The 17,625-nt window shown below is 42.4% G+C and overlaps 1 protein-coding gene across 2 annotated transcripts; it reads left to right on the top strand.

Annotated features, from left to right (window-relative positions):
• The first annotated feature begins 207 nt into the window (after nucleotides 1-207).
• Nucleotides 208-17,422, top strand: zranb1b (zinc finger, RAN-binding domain containing 1b). Of its 2 annotated transcripts, none has more exons than XM_075478447.1 (10): nucleotides 208-844; nucleotides 2,636-3,678; nucleotides 8,674-8,861; nucleotides 9,774-9,927; nucleotides 10,633-10,704; nucleotides 11,272-11,470; nucleotides 12,545-12,665; nucleotides 13,047-13,176; nucleotides 15,220-15,449; nucleotides 15,573-17,422. In XM_075478447.1, exons 2-10 carry the CDS (start codon nucleotides 2,730-2,732, stop codon nucleotides 15,789-15,791), a joined length of 2,262 nt encoding a protein of 753 aa, XP_075334562.1. In that variant the 5' UTR covers nucleotides 208-844; nucleotides 2,636-2,729; the 3' UTR covers nucleotides 15,792-17,422. The 2 variants fall into 2 exon arrangements, with proteins under 2 accessions (XP_075334562.1, XP_075334563.1); XM_075478448.1 differs by lacking the exon at nucleotides 208-844 and adding an exon at nucleotides 1,223-2,495.
• Nucleotides 17,423-17,625: the final 203 nt, after the last annotated feature.

The raw sequence follows: 17,625 nt of genomic DNA, 5'->3' as shown, positions 1-17,625 counted from the left end.
TCTCTTATCTTTTAAGAAAAGAAAGGGGGGTGGGGGATCGCTAATGAACAATGGTGCAAATTAGATTTCGTCCTGAAGATTTCCATTAATAACAATTCTGCGCTGTGAACTGTTGCACAAGCTGTCAAGCATTACTGCAGACTGCTTGCTGCAGTATTTTTACGATGACATCATCCCCTCATTTTTGAGGGGATACCACGTGGTTCTTTGCCGTGGACGCGACACATTATGGTGTACAAATTGAAAACCAACAGGTTTTGCGGTAACTAACGAAATGCATTTTTTTTTAAAAAGAAAAATAGAACATTCAAGCTTTCTGGTCGCTATAGTTGTCACAGTTTGTTTTGCATTCACTGAGCCTTTTAATAGTTGGAATGAGAGACGTAGAATCTGATTGGTTAGTTTTTGTGTATCCCTTGCGCTGACCAATCAGCTAAGTTGGCAGATTCAGGTGCTAAATCCTGATCCAGCCTCTGACTGTAACACGGCTCCGAGCCCTCTGCTTTCCCCTGTAGTGTGTTTTTCAGCCCTGCTCCGGTTGCATCCCTCCCCCTGTGCCGCCATTAAAGTCCGTGAGCCTGGTATTTGGGAAAAGGATTAAAAATGATTTAAAGCATCGAGACCAACGGTCGTGGGACGGGTCTGGGGGGGTTCTTGCTCGGTGGTATGTATGGATCTTCCACTGCCAGTAAAACGGCGCCCCAAAGTAGTAAATATGCGGCTGGTGTCGTCCAAGTGAAAGAAGCCTGAGTTCGGACTGGAGTGGGTTTCTCCTATCAGGGGGGAGCTCCATTTGTTTTGGCTGCGGCGGGGGACTGAGGAGTGTAAACACAGCAAAGCAAAGGTGAGGGTTACACCACCTTCTTATACAGTTGGTTGGGGCATCTCAGACGGCTACGAGTAAAACATAATCCCGTAATGTAGCGAGCAGCGTGCTAGCTTGGCTAAAATTTCTGGCTGACAACCGAACAAACGGCTGGTTGTCAGGTAAAACAACTACCAGCTAGCTTCCTCAGTGGGTCTAGTAACAAACGGTACGACGTCAGGAGGTAGTTTGTTAACTATTGTTAGCTAAAAATACACCTGTCGACAGCTCATTTGAATAAAACTTTCTTAATTGTTTATTGAAACCGAAGGGATTAACTAAATTTTAGTTGCCACTAAATTGGTTGAGCGTGATTCCTCCAGTCGCTGGAGCACACGTTGATTTTTTTTTTTTTTTTTTTTTTTTTTTGTTAGCCTTGTTTACAGAACACTCAGCTCTGATTGCTATCTCAAATTTGTAGAATTTCACACAGGGTTAGGTAAACTTAGAGGCGTGGTGTAAACACAGCAGTGCTACTCCCCTCTGAGCTGCGAGCTAACTTTCTGTTAAAAACTTGCCTCTATTTGATAATGTTCGTGATTTAAAACGAATTCACTTTAGGTCATGGATAGATTATTGGAAGGGCATGGTAGGCACGAGCCAAGAAGCCCAAAGAGTCAGGGCCCTGTGCTTTACCAAGAAATGAGAAAGTTCGTTCTTGCTAAAAAGGGACTAAGTAACTAGGGTAGAGAGGGGAAAAAGACTTGAAAGAGATACAGAAACTCCGAAAAGATGACTTAAAAATGTAACACAATAATAAAATAAAAAAAGGCTTATAGTTGAAATATTCAGTGGCTGCATAGTGACCAAAAATACCCTAGAATGTAAACAACAATAGTAAACAACTGCCAAGAAATTCATGATTACAAAAATACATCTAAATATAATAATCACAAAGACATTTACAGCTAAATACAGCCTGCTTCCTCTTAGAGGGAAGTTTATCCATGTTTGTTAGCTTTTGTTAGTTTATTCAAATTACCTGTTATAGTTATACCAATCTTACTGTTAGCTACAATTAATGTTTTTATTTCTGTGTCTTTGGCTGTGTTGTATTTTTTATGTCTTTATGTAAAGCACATTGAGTTGCCTGTGGTATGAAATGCGCTATATAAATAAAGATTGATTGATAAAGAGGGATGCAAATCAAATACAAAATCAAAAAACAATAACAGGGGCAAAAGAACTGGCAGACAGATGCCATTTATAATACAGGGATGTAACAATGCAGGCACAGAATGACTACAGAGACATTTAGCATCCGTTTTAGTCTGGGTATTTGCCTTTTCTGTGTAAGAGTTTGGGGAATCTACCTGTCTGAGCCTGGGGCCTGATGTCTCATAATCCATCCATAATTTCAGTGCTTCAGTAGATGTCTTAATCAGTCACACACACCTCCTTGCTGAGTGTCAGGTTTCATCCGTCCTTGTCTCCTGTTACCTAGCTCAATTGTAGCGCACAGTTGCCTGCCTTGTATATATAACTTATTGTATGTGTTTAAAGTCAGTGTCAGATCTGTATTGATGTGTCGAGGATTGGTGCTGCACTCGAGGCTTCAGCTTCGGGCCTGCGCTCCGCTTTGTACCTTCTCAACAAGTTAGTGTCAGGTCAATAGCTGACAGCATTGAAGGTATAGAATCATTTTAGTGCAACATAATCTTTATATATATATTTTATGTAGTAGATTCAAGTTTAATGTATTATTTGGTCTAACATTGATGGATTTAGTTCAAATGTTCTACCTTTTTTGTTTCCCATTTCCCACCCAAGTGTACTGCTTGCTGTGTGATCTCCGTGAGAGTGGATCTGCCGAGCTGACAGTCCCTCTGAACGGCAGGAAGCCTCCCTCAGTGGTGGTGCGACGATGAGCGAGCTGGTTTCCAAGTGGGCCTGTGAATACTGCACATACGAGAACTGGCCGTCAGCCATCAAGTGCACCATGTGCCGCGCTCAGAGGCCCAGTGGCGGTGCCATCATTACTGAGGAGCCCTTTAAGAGCAGCCCTGCCCTGGATGCCAGCCTGCATCAGTGGGACCCCGCAGGCCTCAGCAACAGTCCAACTCAAGGGGGATCCAGCTTACTCATTTGTCCAGACTCCAGCGCCCGACCGCGCGTTCGTATATCCGACATACCTGAGACTAGTAGCAAGTGGTCGTGCCACATGTGTACCTATTTGAACTGGCCTCGTGCTATCCGTTGCACCCAGTGCTTGTGCCAGAGGCAACAGGCTCAACAACAACAACAGCACGGGCAGCATGTAACCCACCAAGGACATCATACCCAGCAGCCACGAAGCCCCGCAGAATCACCCCAAACCTCAGGCTCTGGATGCCGCCCTGCTCCTCTGGCCACTACTACAGACCCTTGTGAGGAATACAATGATCGCAACAGGATCAACACTAATGCACAGCACTGGACTTGCACTGCTTGCACTTATGAGAACTGGGCCAAAGCAGTCAAGTGTGTCGTGTGTGATCATCCCAGGCCCACTAGTTTGTTGGCCGAATCCATCGAACTGGCATCAGAGCCTGAGAGCCAACAGCCATCCTCAAAACTTAACCAACAGGACAGGGACAACAGGAGAGGTGTCAGGGGTGTGGTAAGTGTTGTTGGGGGCTGTAGCAGCAGCCAGAGGAGGTCACCCCCAACTGCAAAGCGGGAGTCCGAGGTCAACATGGACTTTCAGAGGATTGAAGTAGCATCAGGGGCTGGGATTGGGAGCAAAGAGGAGCTCGAGGTGGATTTCAAAAAACTGAAGCAGATTAAGAACAGAATGAGAAGGACAGATTGGCTTTTCCTCAATGCGTGTGTTGGTAAGTTTTGAATATATATCATTTGTGCTGAAATTTAATCAACTTGCCCTCTCTCTCTACAATCTGTGAGATAATTAGTTAGAATCCAGTTTATGTAGATATCTCCAGATGATTCAGATTAGCATTCTACTGATGCCGACATTCTGTATAAGGTTAAAACTCCTCTACGTTGAGCCAGTAAAAACTCACACGAATAGTGTCCGGCCGCATGTACTGTACACTGGTTGGAGCAGTAAGATAAAGAGAAAGTGAGCAGTTTAAAAGCAACTCGTGATGGCTTTTTTTTCCACAGTCACACCACCGTCTCAGTCTGTCTGATTTGGCACAAGGATATAAAGTTTTTTTTTTTGTTTGTTTTTTTTTTACTTCCCGGCCTTTTCCCCTTTTTTTTTCTCCTTGAAAAACAAGTTTAACGGTCACAAGTGTATTTCATAACCAACAGGAGCTCTAGCAGTGGTTGATAAATATGTTTTTTTTTTTTTTTTTTTAAATTTGAACTTAAAACAAAGACATCTTTAGGTCTAAATGTGAAAGAAAAATGTTGCTGCACTTTGTTTCTGTTTCCAAACTGGGTCCTTTATGATATGTTGTAGTCACTCGTGTTTGTTTGGCTCATTCCTGCCGAGTCTCGTCTGGTCAGAATGTTTAATGACAGCGAGTGTTTCTCTTGTTCAGTAAAGGAAATTAAATCCAAGTCCAGTCAAATATCACAATTTGCTGGTCGCCGTGTGTCCAGAGATGGCAAATTTATTCATGGGGATGGGAGTTCCCACGCTCAGCTGTTCTCATGGAATACCTCGTTCTGTAATTCAAAATCTGTTTGCTCTGGTGAAATTGCCCACTACTGATTACTCCAGAGCGTATAGATAAAAATAAAAAGATAAGAATTTAATGTATAAAATGCTTTAGAATGATGCACAGTGATAACACTTTTCTCTCTTCTTATTCACACTGATACGGCTATCTTGTTTGTATAGATTTAGTCTTGGGACGTGGCTACGTTCAGCAAGGCGGATCAAAACATATTGAGTTAACGGACCAAGCAGGCTAACCCTGACACCATGCTTTGATTTAAAAGGAAACCAAAGTAAAGGAAGAGGCCAATGCGCTGTATGTAGATTTTGTCTGAGATCAGCCTGAGTTGGAAAGGTTGAAGAGAACATTGACAAAGACTAAATAAATCTATAAATATGCACATTATAGTTATTTATGATGATGTGAAAGCACACTTGGGATTGAGAGCATCATTATGGTGATTCATAATCATTATGGTGATTCAGCGACCAGTGGTTTTACAAGGGCTGCATGGAATTAAAAAAAAAAACAAAAAAAAAAACATCTGTACACATTTCTTACACTCTGGTTGACTCGGAAATGAGGTCCATTGTCGAAAATTCCGGAGTGTCGCTTTAACTCGTTATTATCGCGTTAACTTGTTAATTATTTAACGCCGATAAATATTTTATCGCGCATTAACGCAGGTTTTATTATTTGTTTTATAATCAAATCAAAATTTCAAATTTATTTCAAAATTATTATTATTGTTATTGTAAAAGTCTGTTGCTGTCTGCTGCAGAACCGGAAAAGAAAGTGATTGGCGGATCCACCAAACATGGAGAAGGGTACGGAACTTTTACTTGGCCATTTTCATTTTAAAGTTCTTCCAGACGGTGGAGTCGACAGAACCAAAGTCATCTGTAAACACTGCCAATATGTCGCCCATTGATTGGATGCTAGACTCCGGTTCTTTTCACAGATGTTTATTAAAGCTGCAGTCTGCAGGATTTGTTGTTGTCATACGTAAAGTCCTAATTTTTGGCATTTTAAGAGTTTACATGATCTATCAGAACGCTTGAAGTTGAAAACGGTGACCTCCGTAGTCGCAAAATGCAAGAAATGCTTATTTTTTAACCGAAAAATAAAAAGTTATTCAACTTCCTGTCCCGCCCCATCAAAACACATGAGAACTCGTGCACGTCTACGTGCACGCCAGATGCGCTTACACAACTCCTCATTCATCAACTCACCTGTCATTTGCGATCATGGAAGACACAGTAAGTAGACAAGCCCGTAATGAAGTTCAATAGTCCAGATAAATAAGCGTGGGGACGAGCCTACCTTGTATCGCGCGTGCACAATCGGTGATTGACAGGCAGCAGAGCCCAGCTCATAACCTGATTGGTTACCTTTTACCGGTCCGGTCTGCAATTTTGTAAACAAACCTGCTGGCTTTGGAGGGACCTAGCGGGACATATAGGGGACCTAGAGAACTCATTTTTTTTTTGTATTGGGGTATTTAATGTACTACTTTCAGAATTCCCGGACAGTTCCAGGCATTATGCTTGAAAAAGAGTTGCAGACTGCAGCTTTAATGCCACATCAACACCATAGAACTAAATGTTCAAGTAAACAAAGTAAAAGATAACATTAGTTGTTGTAATCATTAAAGAAATAGCATTCTTAGCATTGTCACTGGTACCAATAAATAATGGCCACTTTAGCCTGCTTCTCAACCAACGGCAGATCTTCACGGTCAAAACTAGGATTCTTTAACTTACACTTCTCCTTTGCATCTCCTCACAGAGTTACAGCAGACACCACGAAGCATGGAGTAATAAAATAAAACTAAACCAGCAGGTAACATCACCGTTACAGGTGCTCCTCGGTCTCTGTGTGAAGCTCACGGAGCTAACCGGCGCTACTTCCTGTTTTACTTGTTTCAAGATAAAAACTCATATTTCAAAATTAATTAAAAAAAAAAAACTCCTGCATTTTCAGCCAAGTTGAATCGTCTTATCACCGTAGTAGTTCCAGTGTAAAATACTGATACCAGCAAGTCATTCAAGGAAACAGACAGTGGAGCGAGGCTTCTACATAAAAACTACAGAAAGATGCTGATGTTAAAAGTGTGTTTGCACAACAAATGTTATGGCACTTTCATTTATATGGCAGTACATTTAAAGTAAAACTAAATGCTAAAGGCTATACACTACTTTTTAATTAATTTTTGGATTTGACGTACAAATGCGATTAATCGTGATTAATCAGGGAAATCATGTGATTAATTAGATTAAACATTTTAATCGTTGCCCAGCCCTAGTTAATACCTTTTCAAACTTGACCGTGTGCCCTTAATCTCTTCATGGGTTCTTGAGTTAGGCATTTGCGGCTATTTGATGCAGATTTGCTTGTTTCAGCAAGTCGCTGCATACAAGTGTCCCACATTTAGGTGCTGGTGAAGTGTGTTATTTGTTCATCATGTGGTTTGGTTTAAGGAACAAATGATTTGATACGGTATGCAACAATGCACTCTGATGGACATGTTTGCTTTCTCACACTTTTTCTGCGACAATTTGTAGAGTGTACTGTGTGGAGGAGACAGTCCAGAATCACTTAGCTTATTAGTCTTCAATCTTTAAGTGTAGGCTACATATTTTTGTGTATGAGCGCCTTTTGTGTTCAGCAAAGGATTTCGAGTACAGTACTGACTGCAGGGCTAATGGCACACCCACACCAACGGAGTAATTTGTGGAAAGTGGCTGCGATCCTTCTCTATCACACTGCGCTGCTATTGTGTAGCTCCTCTCCTCGTCCATCTCTGCGCCAGCCAGCTCCACATGGCACAGCGGGTCTTTCCACCCACTCCATGTCTCTAGCTTTCACTCACACAAACACACACAGATCGTGCAGCTGAAACATTGTGTGTGGTCCTTTGACGTGAGAACAAAAGCGCAACAGTGTTTGATGCTGTCAAATGTACGAGAGGGTACCACATGGGCAAATACTGTATGTGCTGGAAATGAGAGGAGCATGTTTGTATAGCTGTGAGGTATTGAGAGTAGTTTCCGCTTTGATGTGCGATTTGTTTTGTCACGATGATGATAATAATAATGCACTTCTCCAAGCAGTTTGTTCTCCTGCAACTGTTAATAAGTCACTGTGTCCCACTGTGCCGCTGGTGTGATCGCAGTCCAAGAGGCTTACGTTGGGTTGAGACTTTACATTTTTCTGGTTGAGCTGATCACACCACAATGGTCATTTTGCTCTAAGGCAACTTTTAACAGTATGTGCTGTTGCTTTGTGTTAGGAGTTGGACCCAAAATGTCCCCATCATGTATGCTCTCAGGATAATTCCCTATTGCGCATGCACTACATATACACCACCCACCTCTTTATCTCTCTGTCTTACATTAAAATACAGAACTGAGCAATAAATGCTGTGTGTGTTTATGGGGTTTATGTTTAGTGACTGTTCCATCTCCCATTTAAGAGCAGACTTGATCTTTAGTATGTTATGTCTACAGTTGGTACGCCTTTGTGAATTGACAAGCTCTGGCGTTGGTGTGCGTGAGTCGGTACAGATTGTTTGTGTCAGTCAGTAAAGCTTGCACTTTGTGCCTAAAGAAAGTACTGAAAAGCAAACACTTGCAAGTGCCTGATCCAACACACCGCTCAGCCCTCATGCTAAGATATGAGGGGGGAAAAAACAACTGACAGATTACATTGCAGCACCCTATTGTTTTTTTCCCCCTCTGACTTCAAAGTCGAGTCTCAAAGCTGTTACAGCTGCCGCAGAGATGAAGAACATTCTGATCTCCGGTATTTCGTATATTTTGTGAGCACACAGTGTCCTCTACACAAGGTGTTCTCAAATCTTTTTTTGTATCCACTGTGCAGTTCAGGAGGAGAATGTCCATCTATGCCCACCAGGTTCAGTCATGTAGGCTTCAGACAAAATGGTTTTAAATAAAAAATAAAAAAATAAAAAAAGAGGGATGTATCAGCTCAGTTTTTAAGGGAAAACATTTATTTTTTTAAGAGATTTTCTCTAAAATTTAACAGCTTAGATATGTGAATTTGATGAATTAAGGTTAAATATCGTCTATGTAACGGTATCCACAAAGGAGTTTTCACTTTAAAATGATGTCCACGTTGGCTCTTTATTAATCTTATTAAAATGATGTGACCTTTTCCTTCCCCCTCTTTGTCTGAAAGGTGTTGTGGAAGGCGACCTGGCAGCGGTGGAAGCTTACAAGTCATCCGGAGGTGACATCGCACGACAACTGACATCAGACGAAGTTCGCCTGTTAAATCGCCCATCGGCCTTCGACGACGGCTTCACGTTGGTTCACTTAGCCATCCGCTTCCAGAGGCAGGACATGCTGGCGGTGTTGCTCACGGAGGTAAGTGGAGACAGTGGAGAAACGTTTTTTAACCTTTCGGGAAATCGCCTTCCCTCATGTTTCGGCATTTGAAGTTCTGTTGACAATGTAATCAAACACTAGACCATTTTTAAAGGCATGGCTCTAGTAGAAAATGAGTGTTTCCATTTAATTCTGTACGACAGACATTGTCTGTTTTCTAAAAAAGTTGCACATGATTCTATTGATGTGATTGACCAGTTGATGCAGGATCTCTGAACTAAACAAAACCTCTTCTTGTTTTAGGCACAAGCAAACATGTTATTATGTAGTTTGGACGACAGATTTTTTTTTTTTTAAAGCTGATAGGTGCCTGACTACCTAACTCTTCTCCTTCTTGTGGTAATTTGGATTTGACAGATGAAAAAAAAAAAAAAAACACACCCAGAGATTCTCTATTCTTTTAGAACAGTGAGTGTCTTTAGTCATATTTTTGCTTAATTCCTTCATAATTTCTCTTTTGGTAGAAAACCACTGGAAACTTTCTCTTTTAGAAACCTTTTCGAAGCTTTATAAATGCTTGTATTGTCCAGCGAAAAACATTATTCCTACATCAATTCCAATGATCATCACCTGTACCACGTGTCACATCTCTCATGTTTGAAACACGCAGGTCATCTCGACGTTTAGACTAAGGGATTTCTTCACAAATAATGCTCCTGATCTCTTTTATCTGAAAACCTTTTGCTCTTGCTTCAGCCGAATCAAAGTCAAATGCGACTGATTCCAGGCAGCTGAAGCTGGGGATTTGGTTTTATTCCTCATCTACCTCAGTGGTTTATCTATCATTAAACTGACATTTTTGGATTTGTTTTGACTGCTGCTATAGCTTGCTGTGTCTTTTATACTCTTTCTGGATTCTAGATACATCCCTTTTTCCTGTCGTGTCTGCAGGTGTCCCAGCAGGCAGCCAAGTGTATTCCAGCTATGGTTTGTCCTGAGCTGACAGAGCAGATCCGTCGCGAGGTAGCGGCCTCTCTTCACCAGCGCAAAGGAGACTTCACCTGCTACTTCCTCACTGACCTGGTCACCTTCACCCTGCCCGCAGGTGAGCACCTCGTCAGCAAACATGTTTGAGTGAAAATACGAGCCCCTACTACCAAACAACTGGATACTAACAATACGCGGTGCGGGCGCATTCATGAATATTATTACATGAATTCCGGAGGCTGACAAAATGTCCTGCCAGTGCAGGGGGTTTATAACACTGTAGCAGAAGAAACACATTACATTGCCATTTCCTCTGGCTTTCAAAGTGTGTATTAGAGTGCTTGTTGTGGCTGTCCATTTCCAACTACCAGAACATGGAGGCTACCTCTGGCTCACTGTTTCAGTATTGTATGCTGAATATACCAGCCTGCCAACTGTGCATTTTTCCTACTTACGACAAAGCTATATTTAGCAAGTTATGGATTTTTGTTTGGCCGTATGTTCAGGACAGTGCCGGCCATGACGTCTTGCCACTGTTGAATCCCATTCAGCTCAGTTCCACAAAGTCAATGCATTCATTTATTTTAGCTAAAGAATAAGCTTCTGTGTTCATGAGAGCTCAGTGCTCGCAGTGAAAGCCGTGGACTGTTGTGGAGAGAACAAAACATGGTGGCTTGATTAGAAATGAGCCAAGACAGTCACTGTCTGTCATTTCGGTTACATGTCACAGGTTATTACAGATTCATTCATAGAACAGATAATATCAAAATGATCTTGGCTCTCTTTCTCATTGCTGTTACTCCTCTTTTTTTGTTTGTTTCAGACATTGAGGATTTGCCTCCAGCAGTTCAGGAAAAATTGTTTGATGAGGTGCTGGACCGAGACGTACAAAAAGGTGAATTGCTTACTCCTTCAGCTTTATGCCTTATTGTTGCAGTATCACCTATTACACTCTGAGCTTAAGTGTCAGTGCCGCAGCTCTCGGTCTGTGTGAGAGAAACCAGATCTCACAACAGTTCGGCTGCTTGGCAAACAGAGGGAGCCCCTTCTCAACCAGTGTGCTGTAACGGAGAGGCTGCCCAGTGCTGGCAGTGTTAAATTATTGTTTTTACTGTCCCACTTGTAAATGTGCCAGACAGTTTCTCTTCATTGTGTGCACTAGTTTAATTATTGACCTCAATTCATCTCACAGACACACAAATATAAATGCATAGAAACGGGCACAGGCTTTGTTTTTCTTTAGTTTCCTATTTATTTTTGTGTTATGAATCTTCTTTGACATTACCGCTTACTGTCATTAAACATCATACATCTTGCAGAAAGAAAAAAAAAGAAGCTCTGTACCACCATCACCACCAGTGCATTTCCTGCTACATTATATCCCCTTTGTGGTCAAATAATCAATATGACCAAAAGGTTTTGCAGGCGTACCGAACTTAACCTTTCCTTCCCTCTTGTTCAGAGCTGGAAGAGGAGTCTCCGATCATCAATTGGTCCCTAGAGCTCGGGACAAGGTTGGATAGTCGACTGTATGCACTGTGGAACCGCACAGCTGGCGACTGCCTTCTGGACTCTGTGCTGCAGGCTACATGGGGCATCTATGACAAGGACTCTGTGCTCCGTAAGACACTTCACGACAGTTTGCACGACTGCTCCCACTGGTGAGGCCTGCAGCCCGAGCACTAGTTGTACATATTATTGTGTAATAGCCCTTTAAAACACAAACTTTGAACTTGTGGGATTGATTTGCATCCAATCTTGGGCATATTCAAATTGTGTTCTGCAGACTGGATGATATAATGTATCACACTTAACATGTGGAGTAGTGCTTAGTCTGAAAAAGCTATTGTTATTTCTCTAGAAGTTGAAAAGTGAAGCTTTATGTTCCATGAATGATGCATCCGTACGTCATCCATGTTTACGGGGTTTTTTTTAGCGTTCAGCTGATCATTTCCACCAGAAATTAAAATTCTCTCAACTCAACATTCTCATGTTCAAGTCTCAAAGTTCACACTTCCGTATGTACATGAGTATAGGAGTCACCGTTTGTTGCAGTTTTGGTGCAGGAAACTGAAGAAAAAGCACAAAACTCTTTGCTTATTTTGACAGAGCAGGCACGGAAGACACATTAAATGAACAAGTGAAGACACCCTGTAACTTTGTGTTGACAGTTGGGACAAATACACATACCATTACACTCCCAAGTCCAAAGTTTGCTTCACTTGCTCATACAGAGACATGAGCGCCTGATGTAGAAATGTGAGGATTTTCTGAGGGTTATCCACAATCCATTAAAAACACATGTTGCTTATTTTAAAATGAGGTGCAGTGGAGGCTTTCATTTTCCACATACATCAAATTTGCATACTGGAGCACAGTTGGCACCAAGATTGTTGTGAAGGGCAGATGAAAATCAAAACCACCCTTTCTAGTGTCAAACTCTGCGATGGAGCTCAAAATTCCAACTGAGGGAAGAAGAAAACATTCTTCAGGGGAAGGGGGGGGGACTGAGATTGATTCTACATGAATAAACCAGCCCAGTGTGACTCATGTCTATTTGTAAGAAACTGTGTGGTTTTCAGAGCGAAAAAGACCATTTAGATATAATGAACGATTACCATCCAACCTAACCCGCAGCAGAGAACGGAGGAATGTAGTCAATAGGAGTCGCTCGCCTTTCTGCACCCAGGTCAGATAATGTCATGGCTAAGCAGTGTGCGTGTGTGTTCCTGCAGGTTTTACACACGCTGGAAGGAGTGGGAGTCGTGGTATTCCCAGAGCTTCGGCCTGCACTTCTCCCTCCGAGAGGAGCAGTGGCAGGAAGACTGGGCTTTTATCCTGTCCCTCGCCAGCCAGGTACACATGCATGAAAGCAAACACTCACATTAACGCGATGGACACGGGCTTCTGGAGGTTCTAACGTGACGCGCTAAATTCTGTATAAATTATGCAGGGAGCTGCTTTTGCCGTGGTGTATGTGGCCTAATGCTCTGGGAAAGCGCATCCTGTCTGTCATCAGCACTGTTCTGTACGACCTCACTTCCTAAGCATTTGGGCGGGTTGTTCATAAACCTGGGTGGGAAAGCTCCGTAATTGTGTATTTTCCATGTTTTAACACTTGGGAGTATGCTTGAGTAACCTGGCAGCACTCAGGAATCCTCACCAGCTCCCACCTCTGTAACAAGTCTTCTCTAACAGTTGTTATTTATTTTTATTTATCCCTTTTTGACTCTACAGCCGGGATCCAGCTTGGAGCAGACCCACATTTTCGTCCTTGCACACATACTTCGTCGGCCCATTATCGTCTACGGAGTGAAGTATTACAAAAGTTTCCGTGGCGAAACACTCGGGTACACCCGTTTCCAAGGTGAGCAATTATCTGAGCATTTGAGCCGACATTGTTTCGGCCTAATATCGATCAAGTTTGAGTGCAGCTCCGTTCAAGTGGGTGCAGAGGAACTAGACTTCCTTTGTGAGATGGCTGCAGCCCACGAGTGTCTGCATCGCTCGCATAGCTCTCATAACTGTCCCTCTGATGTCTCAGTTATTGCCATTTACAACTTTAACAAGTCTTGTGCATTTAATTGTATTTCCGCATTGTGTGAGTCAAAATAATAGAACATATTAAAGTGTTACTGTGTCATCGGAGCACATTCAGAGTGGAATTGTAATGCTGGGAAATGTCCGCCACACGTGCAAATACAACTGAGAACAGGTAAACAATCAAAGTCACAAGGCCAACAGCCCTGTTGGTGCGCAGAGCAGTAAAAACAGTCTGGATTCAATTTGCCTGCTGAGTGTGCAGGGGATGATGAAAGTGCTCTTTGAGGGCCAACTGCTTGCGGTAAAGCTTGCTTGATGGATCAGTGGTTCACTGTTGCCAGGACTTACAACACACATCGGCCTATAGGAAAGGGGGGTTGGGTGTGTGTGTGTGTGTGTGTGTGTGTGTCCAGTTAAAGAGTTGACCAAATGAGCAGGTAAAAACACAGCGGTTACGAGATGAGTTGCTAAATGGAGACTTTGAAATCCTAGTGTCAGCTTCTGATTCATGAGGTGCAAGAGCTGCTTTAAGTTGAGGTTTCTGTGGTCAAGCAGTGTTGCTTTTCAAGTCAGCGCTAGGTCTTGTGCCTGCAAAACAGCCCCTATGCTGTGCTGCCATGTTCCTTTTTTTTTTTTTTAGAGAGAGGAGGGTTTCTCCTGCAGCCCTTCTAAACTGTGCCGCGATGAACTTCAACGCTGAACATGTGGAGTCTGAGGTGGATCCTTTTCTGGGTATTGCACGATCCGAGCTGCGAGAGAACTCGCTGGGGCGTCCGCTCCTGGGAAGATTGGCAGCTGTCTTTAATATTTTCTCACTGCAGAAAATAAAGATGGACTTTAAATAGTTTGGAAATGACCTTGTAGCCTTCCCACACTGATGAGCGGCAACAGCGATCTTTGCTGATGTCCGTCCTTGTTGGCGTTGTGTTCACACACACCTGAATGCTTCAGACTAATAAACCACCAGAACCTCCGCTGTTATAGAGGTGCCCATACTTAACTGATGATCGGTTTAAAAAGCCCATTCGATTAGTAGTACCTGGCTGCTACTTACCCTTTTAATTCATATAGAAAAAGTTTTCTCAGTTGTAGTTCTTATTGCTTCTGCATTTTTTTTTTTTTTCCCCATTAGAATGGCTCCAACATTTCAGCTGGAAACATATGCATAGAGACTCGCACACACCTACTGATAATGAACCAGGCAAAGATAAGTGTCACCCGAGCCTGATAAGAGTTTCTCCTGACGGCTGCGTTATTCCAGCGTGAAACTTTGGAGGGAGTCGCAAAGGGCTAAATGACTCCCCACACACAATTTAAACTATTGATTTGGTTGTGTGTTTTGTCAAATTTAATCTTGTCAAACTACCCTTACATCTGTGATGTAAAGTGGTCATGAAACATCATGAATGTCCCATACTGCAGTTACTTCTTGCACAACATTTTATCCAGACAAAAACAGTTCTGTATAACTCTGGAGGTTGGGACTGTGTAAGTTAGACTCTTTACAACTTGACTTTATAAAATACGGTGCAAAATTCTTCCAGGGCTCCTTCTGCCGCATTATCAGTATTACGAGGTGAAATATTACTTTCAACTTTTTCCAATGTTACATTTTCTTCTTTTGATTATGAGATTATTTATAAGGACTCTTAATTATTTTCAAAGCTTTCGGCTTTCGAGTATTTAGTTTTGAACAAACTAAATACTCGGGTGAGATGTGAAAAGTCAGCAGCAGCTTGGTTGATGCATGCAGTGTTTTACAAATGATGAGACGGTACACACCCCCTCCCTTTCTTCCTCCGCTGTAATAATGAAAGTTTTTATAAAAACAGGATGTCTGTGTGTGTGTGTTCCTCTCCGGCTGCAGGTGTGTACTTGCCCCTTTTGTGGGAGCAGAGTTTCTGCTGGAAGAGCCCCATCGCTCTGGGCTACACGCGGGGACACTTCTCAGCGCTGGTGGCCATGGAGAACGACGGCTTCGACAATCGTGGCGCGGGCGCCAACCTCAACACGGATGATGATGTTACGGTCACGTTCCTGCCGCTGGTCGACAGCGAAAGGAAGCTGCTCCACATACACTTCCTCTCTGCACAGGAAGTAAGAGGATCCCCTGCTGCAGCGGCAGCCATGTTTTTCTTTCTGCACGAGGTTTCTCTTCTGCGTCAGCGCTGCTTTATGCAACACGGATATGGCACGTGATGATTTCCCTCTTTGTTTCAGATGGGTAATGAAGAGCAACAGGAGAAGCTCCTGCGGGAGTGGCTGGACTGCTGCGTGACCGAGGGCGGCGTTCTGGTGGCCCTACAGAAAAGTTCCCGCCGCCGCAACCACCCACTTGTCACCCAGATGGTGGAGAAGTGGCTGGACGGCTACCGGCAGATCCGGCCCTGCGCCTCTTTGTCTGACGGCGAAGAGGAGGAAGACGATGATGACGAGTGACAAAACTGAAGCAGGGGGAGGCTGTCTGCAGGGGGCAGGACTCCTGCCTCTTCGCTTTCTCAGCTTTTCGTTGGTTTCTTTTGTTTATTTTGCTTTCCTGACACGGACAAACTGTGAAAGCCTTCAACAGAGGACAGGGAACCACAAGCCCCCCCCCCCCGATCGCTATATATATATATATATATATATATACACACACACACACACACACACACACACGTCTGCTCTTCTGGCACTCGGACGTACTCTTACAAAGACATTCAACACTTTACTCAGACCAACCTAAGACCGACGAAGATTTGGGGAGCGAATAAAGGTTTACAAACGCAAATGACCCTTTGATTTGTTTTGAGTTTCAAGTGTAAAGGAAAAATCCAAATCTTTATCCGTAGATGTAAATGCATGTGGTTGTTCAAATAAGAGTTAAAGGAAATTATACCAGCATTGATTCAGATCAACACTTTCTATCTGTCCAGTGTGAGCACTGACAAAAGCACACTTCCAAATTGATCTTTTTTTTTTTATGTTTCTCCGGCTGCGTAAGAGTTGGCTTGTTTAGTGTATTTTGTTTTTGAACAGGCAGGGACACAGCCAATAAATATTATCTTCATAAAACCAGAGATTGTGTAATAATAAAACAACTTTAATCCTAATTACTAAGCACTGCACATTTATTAAAACATTTCTATACAAATACTGTACCATTGCTTGAATTAAGATCCTATATGAAGCTCTTTAAAAGGGAGATTTTGCCCTTCACAAACTCACTAAGGTTCATCACACTAACATTCATGTTGGAGAGTTGGTTTACTTTTTGTTTTTTCTCCAGACTGACTGAACTGAGAAGTTGCGTGTGTGTTGTTGTTTTTTTTCCTCTGAACTTATTCTACATATTTATTGTTTGGAAACTTATTTGAGCTAATAAGAGCTTTTTCTGTATATTTTTCACCTTTTTGTGAGTTTTGTTAATTATTCTTTCAACCTCTAATGAAGACCCGTTGCACAGGAACATTGTTGCCGGGAGGAAAGAAACCAATCATAACCATCAGTGGAAAGTTTACTGAACTCGTTGCATGGGATTTTAGTACCTCATCTGGATGCTTACAAACCTGGTGCTTTTCTTTCTGGGCGGGGACGAGTGCGGCACTGAGACGCATTCGGCATAAAAACCCACTTGTCAAATCTCCGTCTTCTGTTTCGTGTCTGTCCTGACGTTCTTTGAAGCATTTGCTCTCGAGCTCATCCTCATGGTCAACCTGAAGCTTGTTTGTTGTGTCAACCCATCTTTTTAACTCGAGTCATTGTGAGAGATTACAGCGTATAAAACCAAAGCTGACAGGAAAAAAATATATAAAGTTGTTGCCCTTTTTTCAATTTGTTCTTTTATTGCTGTGAACGTTTGCATTTTCTTTTTTCTTGCCATTGCGTACTGTAACCTCTCCTGTTTCATTCATGTCCTACGTGTTCTAGGCGTCACCTGTATGTTGCTTTGTATTTATGCAATAGTTGCAGTTGTGACTATGATGGTTTGTGGATTTAGGCCTGACTTCACTAAGCAGAGTGTAATGCAAAGAACAGGCAAAACATGGAAAAAAAAAAATAAAGGAAAACCTTTTTGAATGTCCAAATGACACCGTTTCTTGGCTGTTCTTCAGTTAAGAAATCAACATGTGCGCATTCAAGCATCATGTCGATGGATTTATTTCAATGTGGTTTTAACTTTCACAGCAAGGGAATAATTCAGAAACTCTTTGAAGCTCTTTTGAAACATGTTTCCATTATTCTTTCCTCATATTGTTTGGATTGCAGCCCCCTCTAGTGGAATCAAAATGGA

Source organism: Odontesthes bonariensis, chromosome 2 (assembly GCF_027942865.1).
Source record: "Odontesthes bonariensis isolate fOdoBon6 chromosome 2, fOdoBon6.hap1, whole genome shotgun sequence".
Taxonomy (NCBI): domain Eukaryota; kingdom Metazoa; phylum Chordata; class Actinopteri; order Atheriniformes; family Atherinopsidae; genus Odontesthes; species Odontesthes bonariensis.
Note: the sequence above shows the minus strand (reverse complement) of the source record. Positions and strands in the feature narration are given on the sequence as shown.

Excerpts from the sequence above, each read along its gene's own strand:
- zranb1b (XM_075478447.1), top strand. The coding sequence starts at position 2,730 with ATGAGCGAGCTGGTTTCCAAGTGGGCCTGTGAATACTGCACATACGAG. Across the intron at positions 3,679-8,673 it reads TTTCCTCAATGCGTGTGTTG|GTGTTGTGGAAGGCGACCTG; the intron begins GTAAGTTTTGAA and ends TTTGTCTGAAAG. Across the intron at positions 12,666-13,046 it reads TCCTGTCCCTCGCCAGCCAG|CCGGGATCCAGCTTGGAGCA; the intron begins GTACACATGCAT and ends TTGACTCTACAG.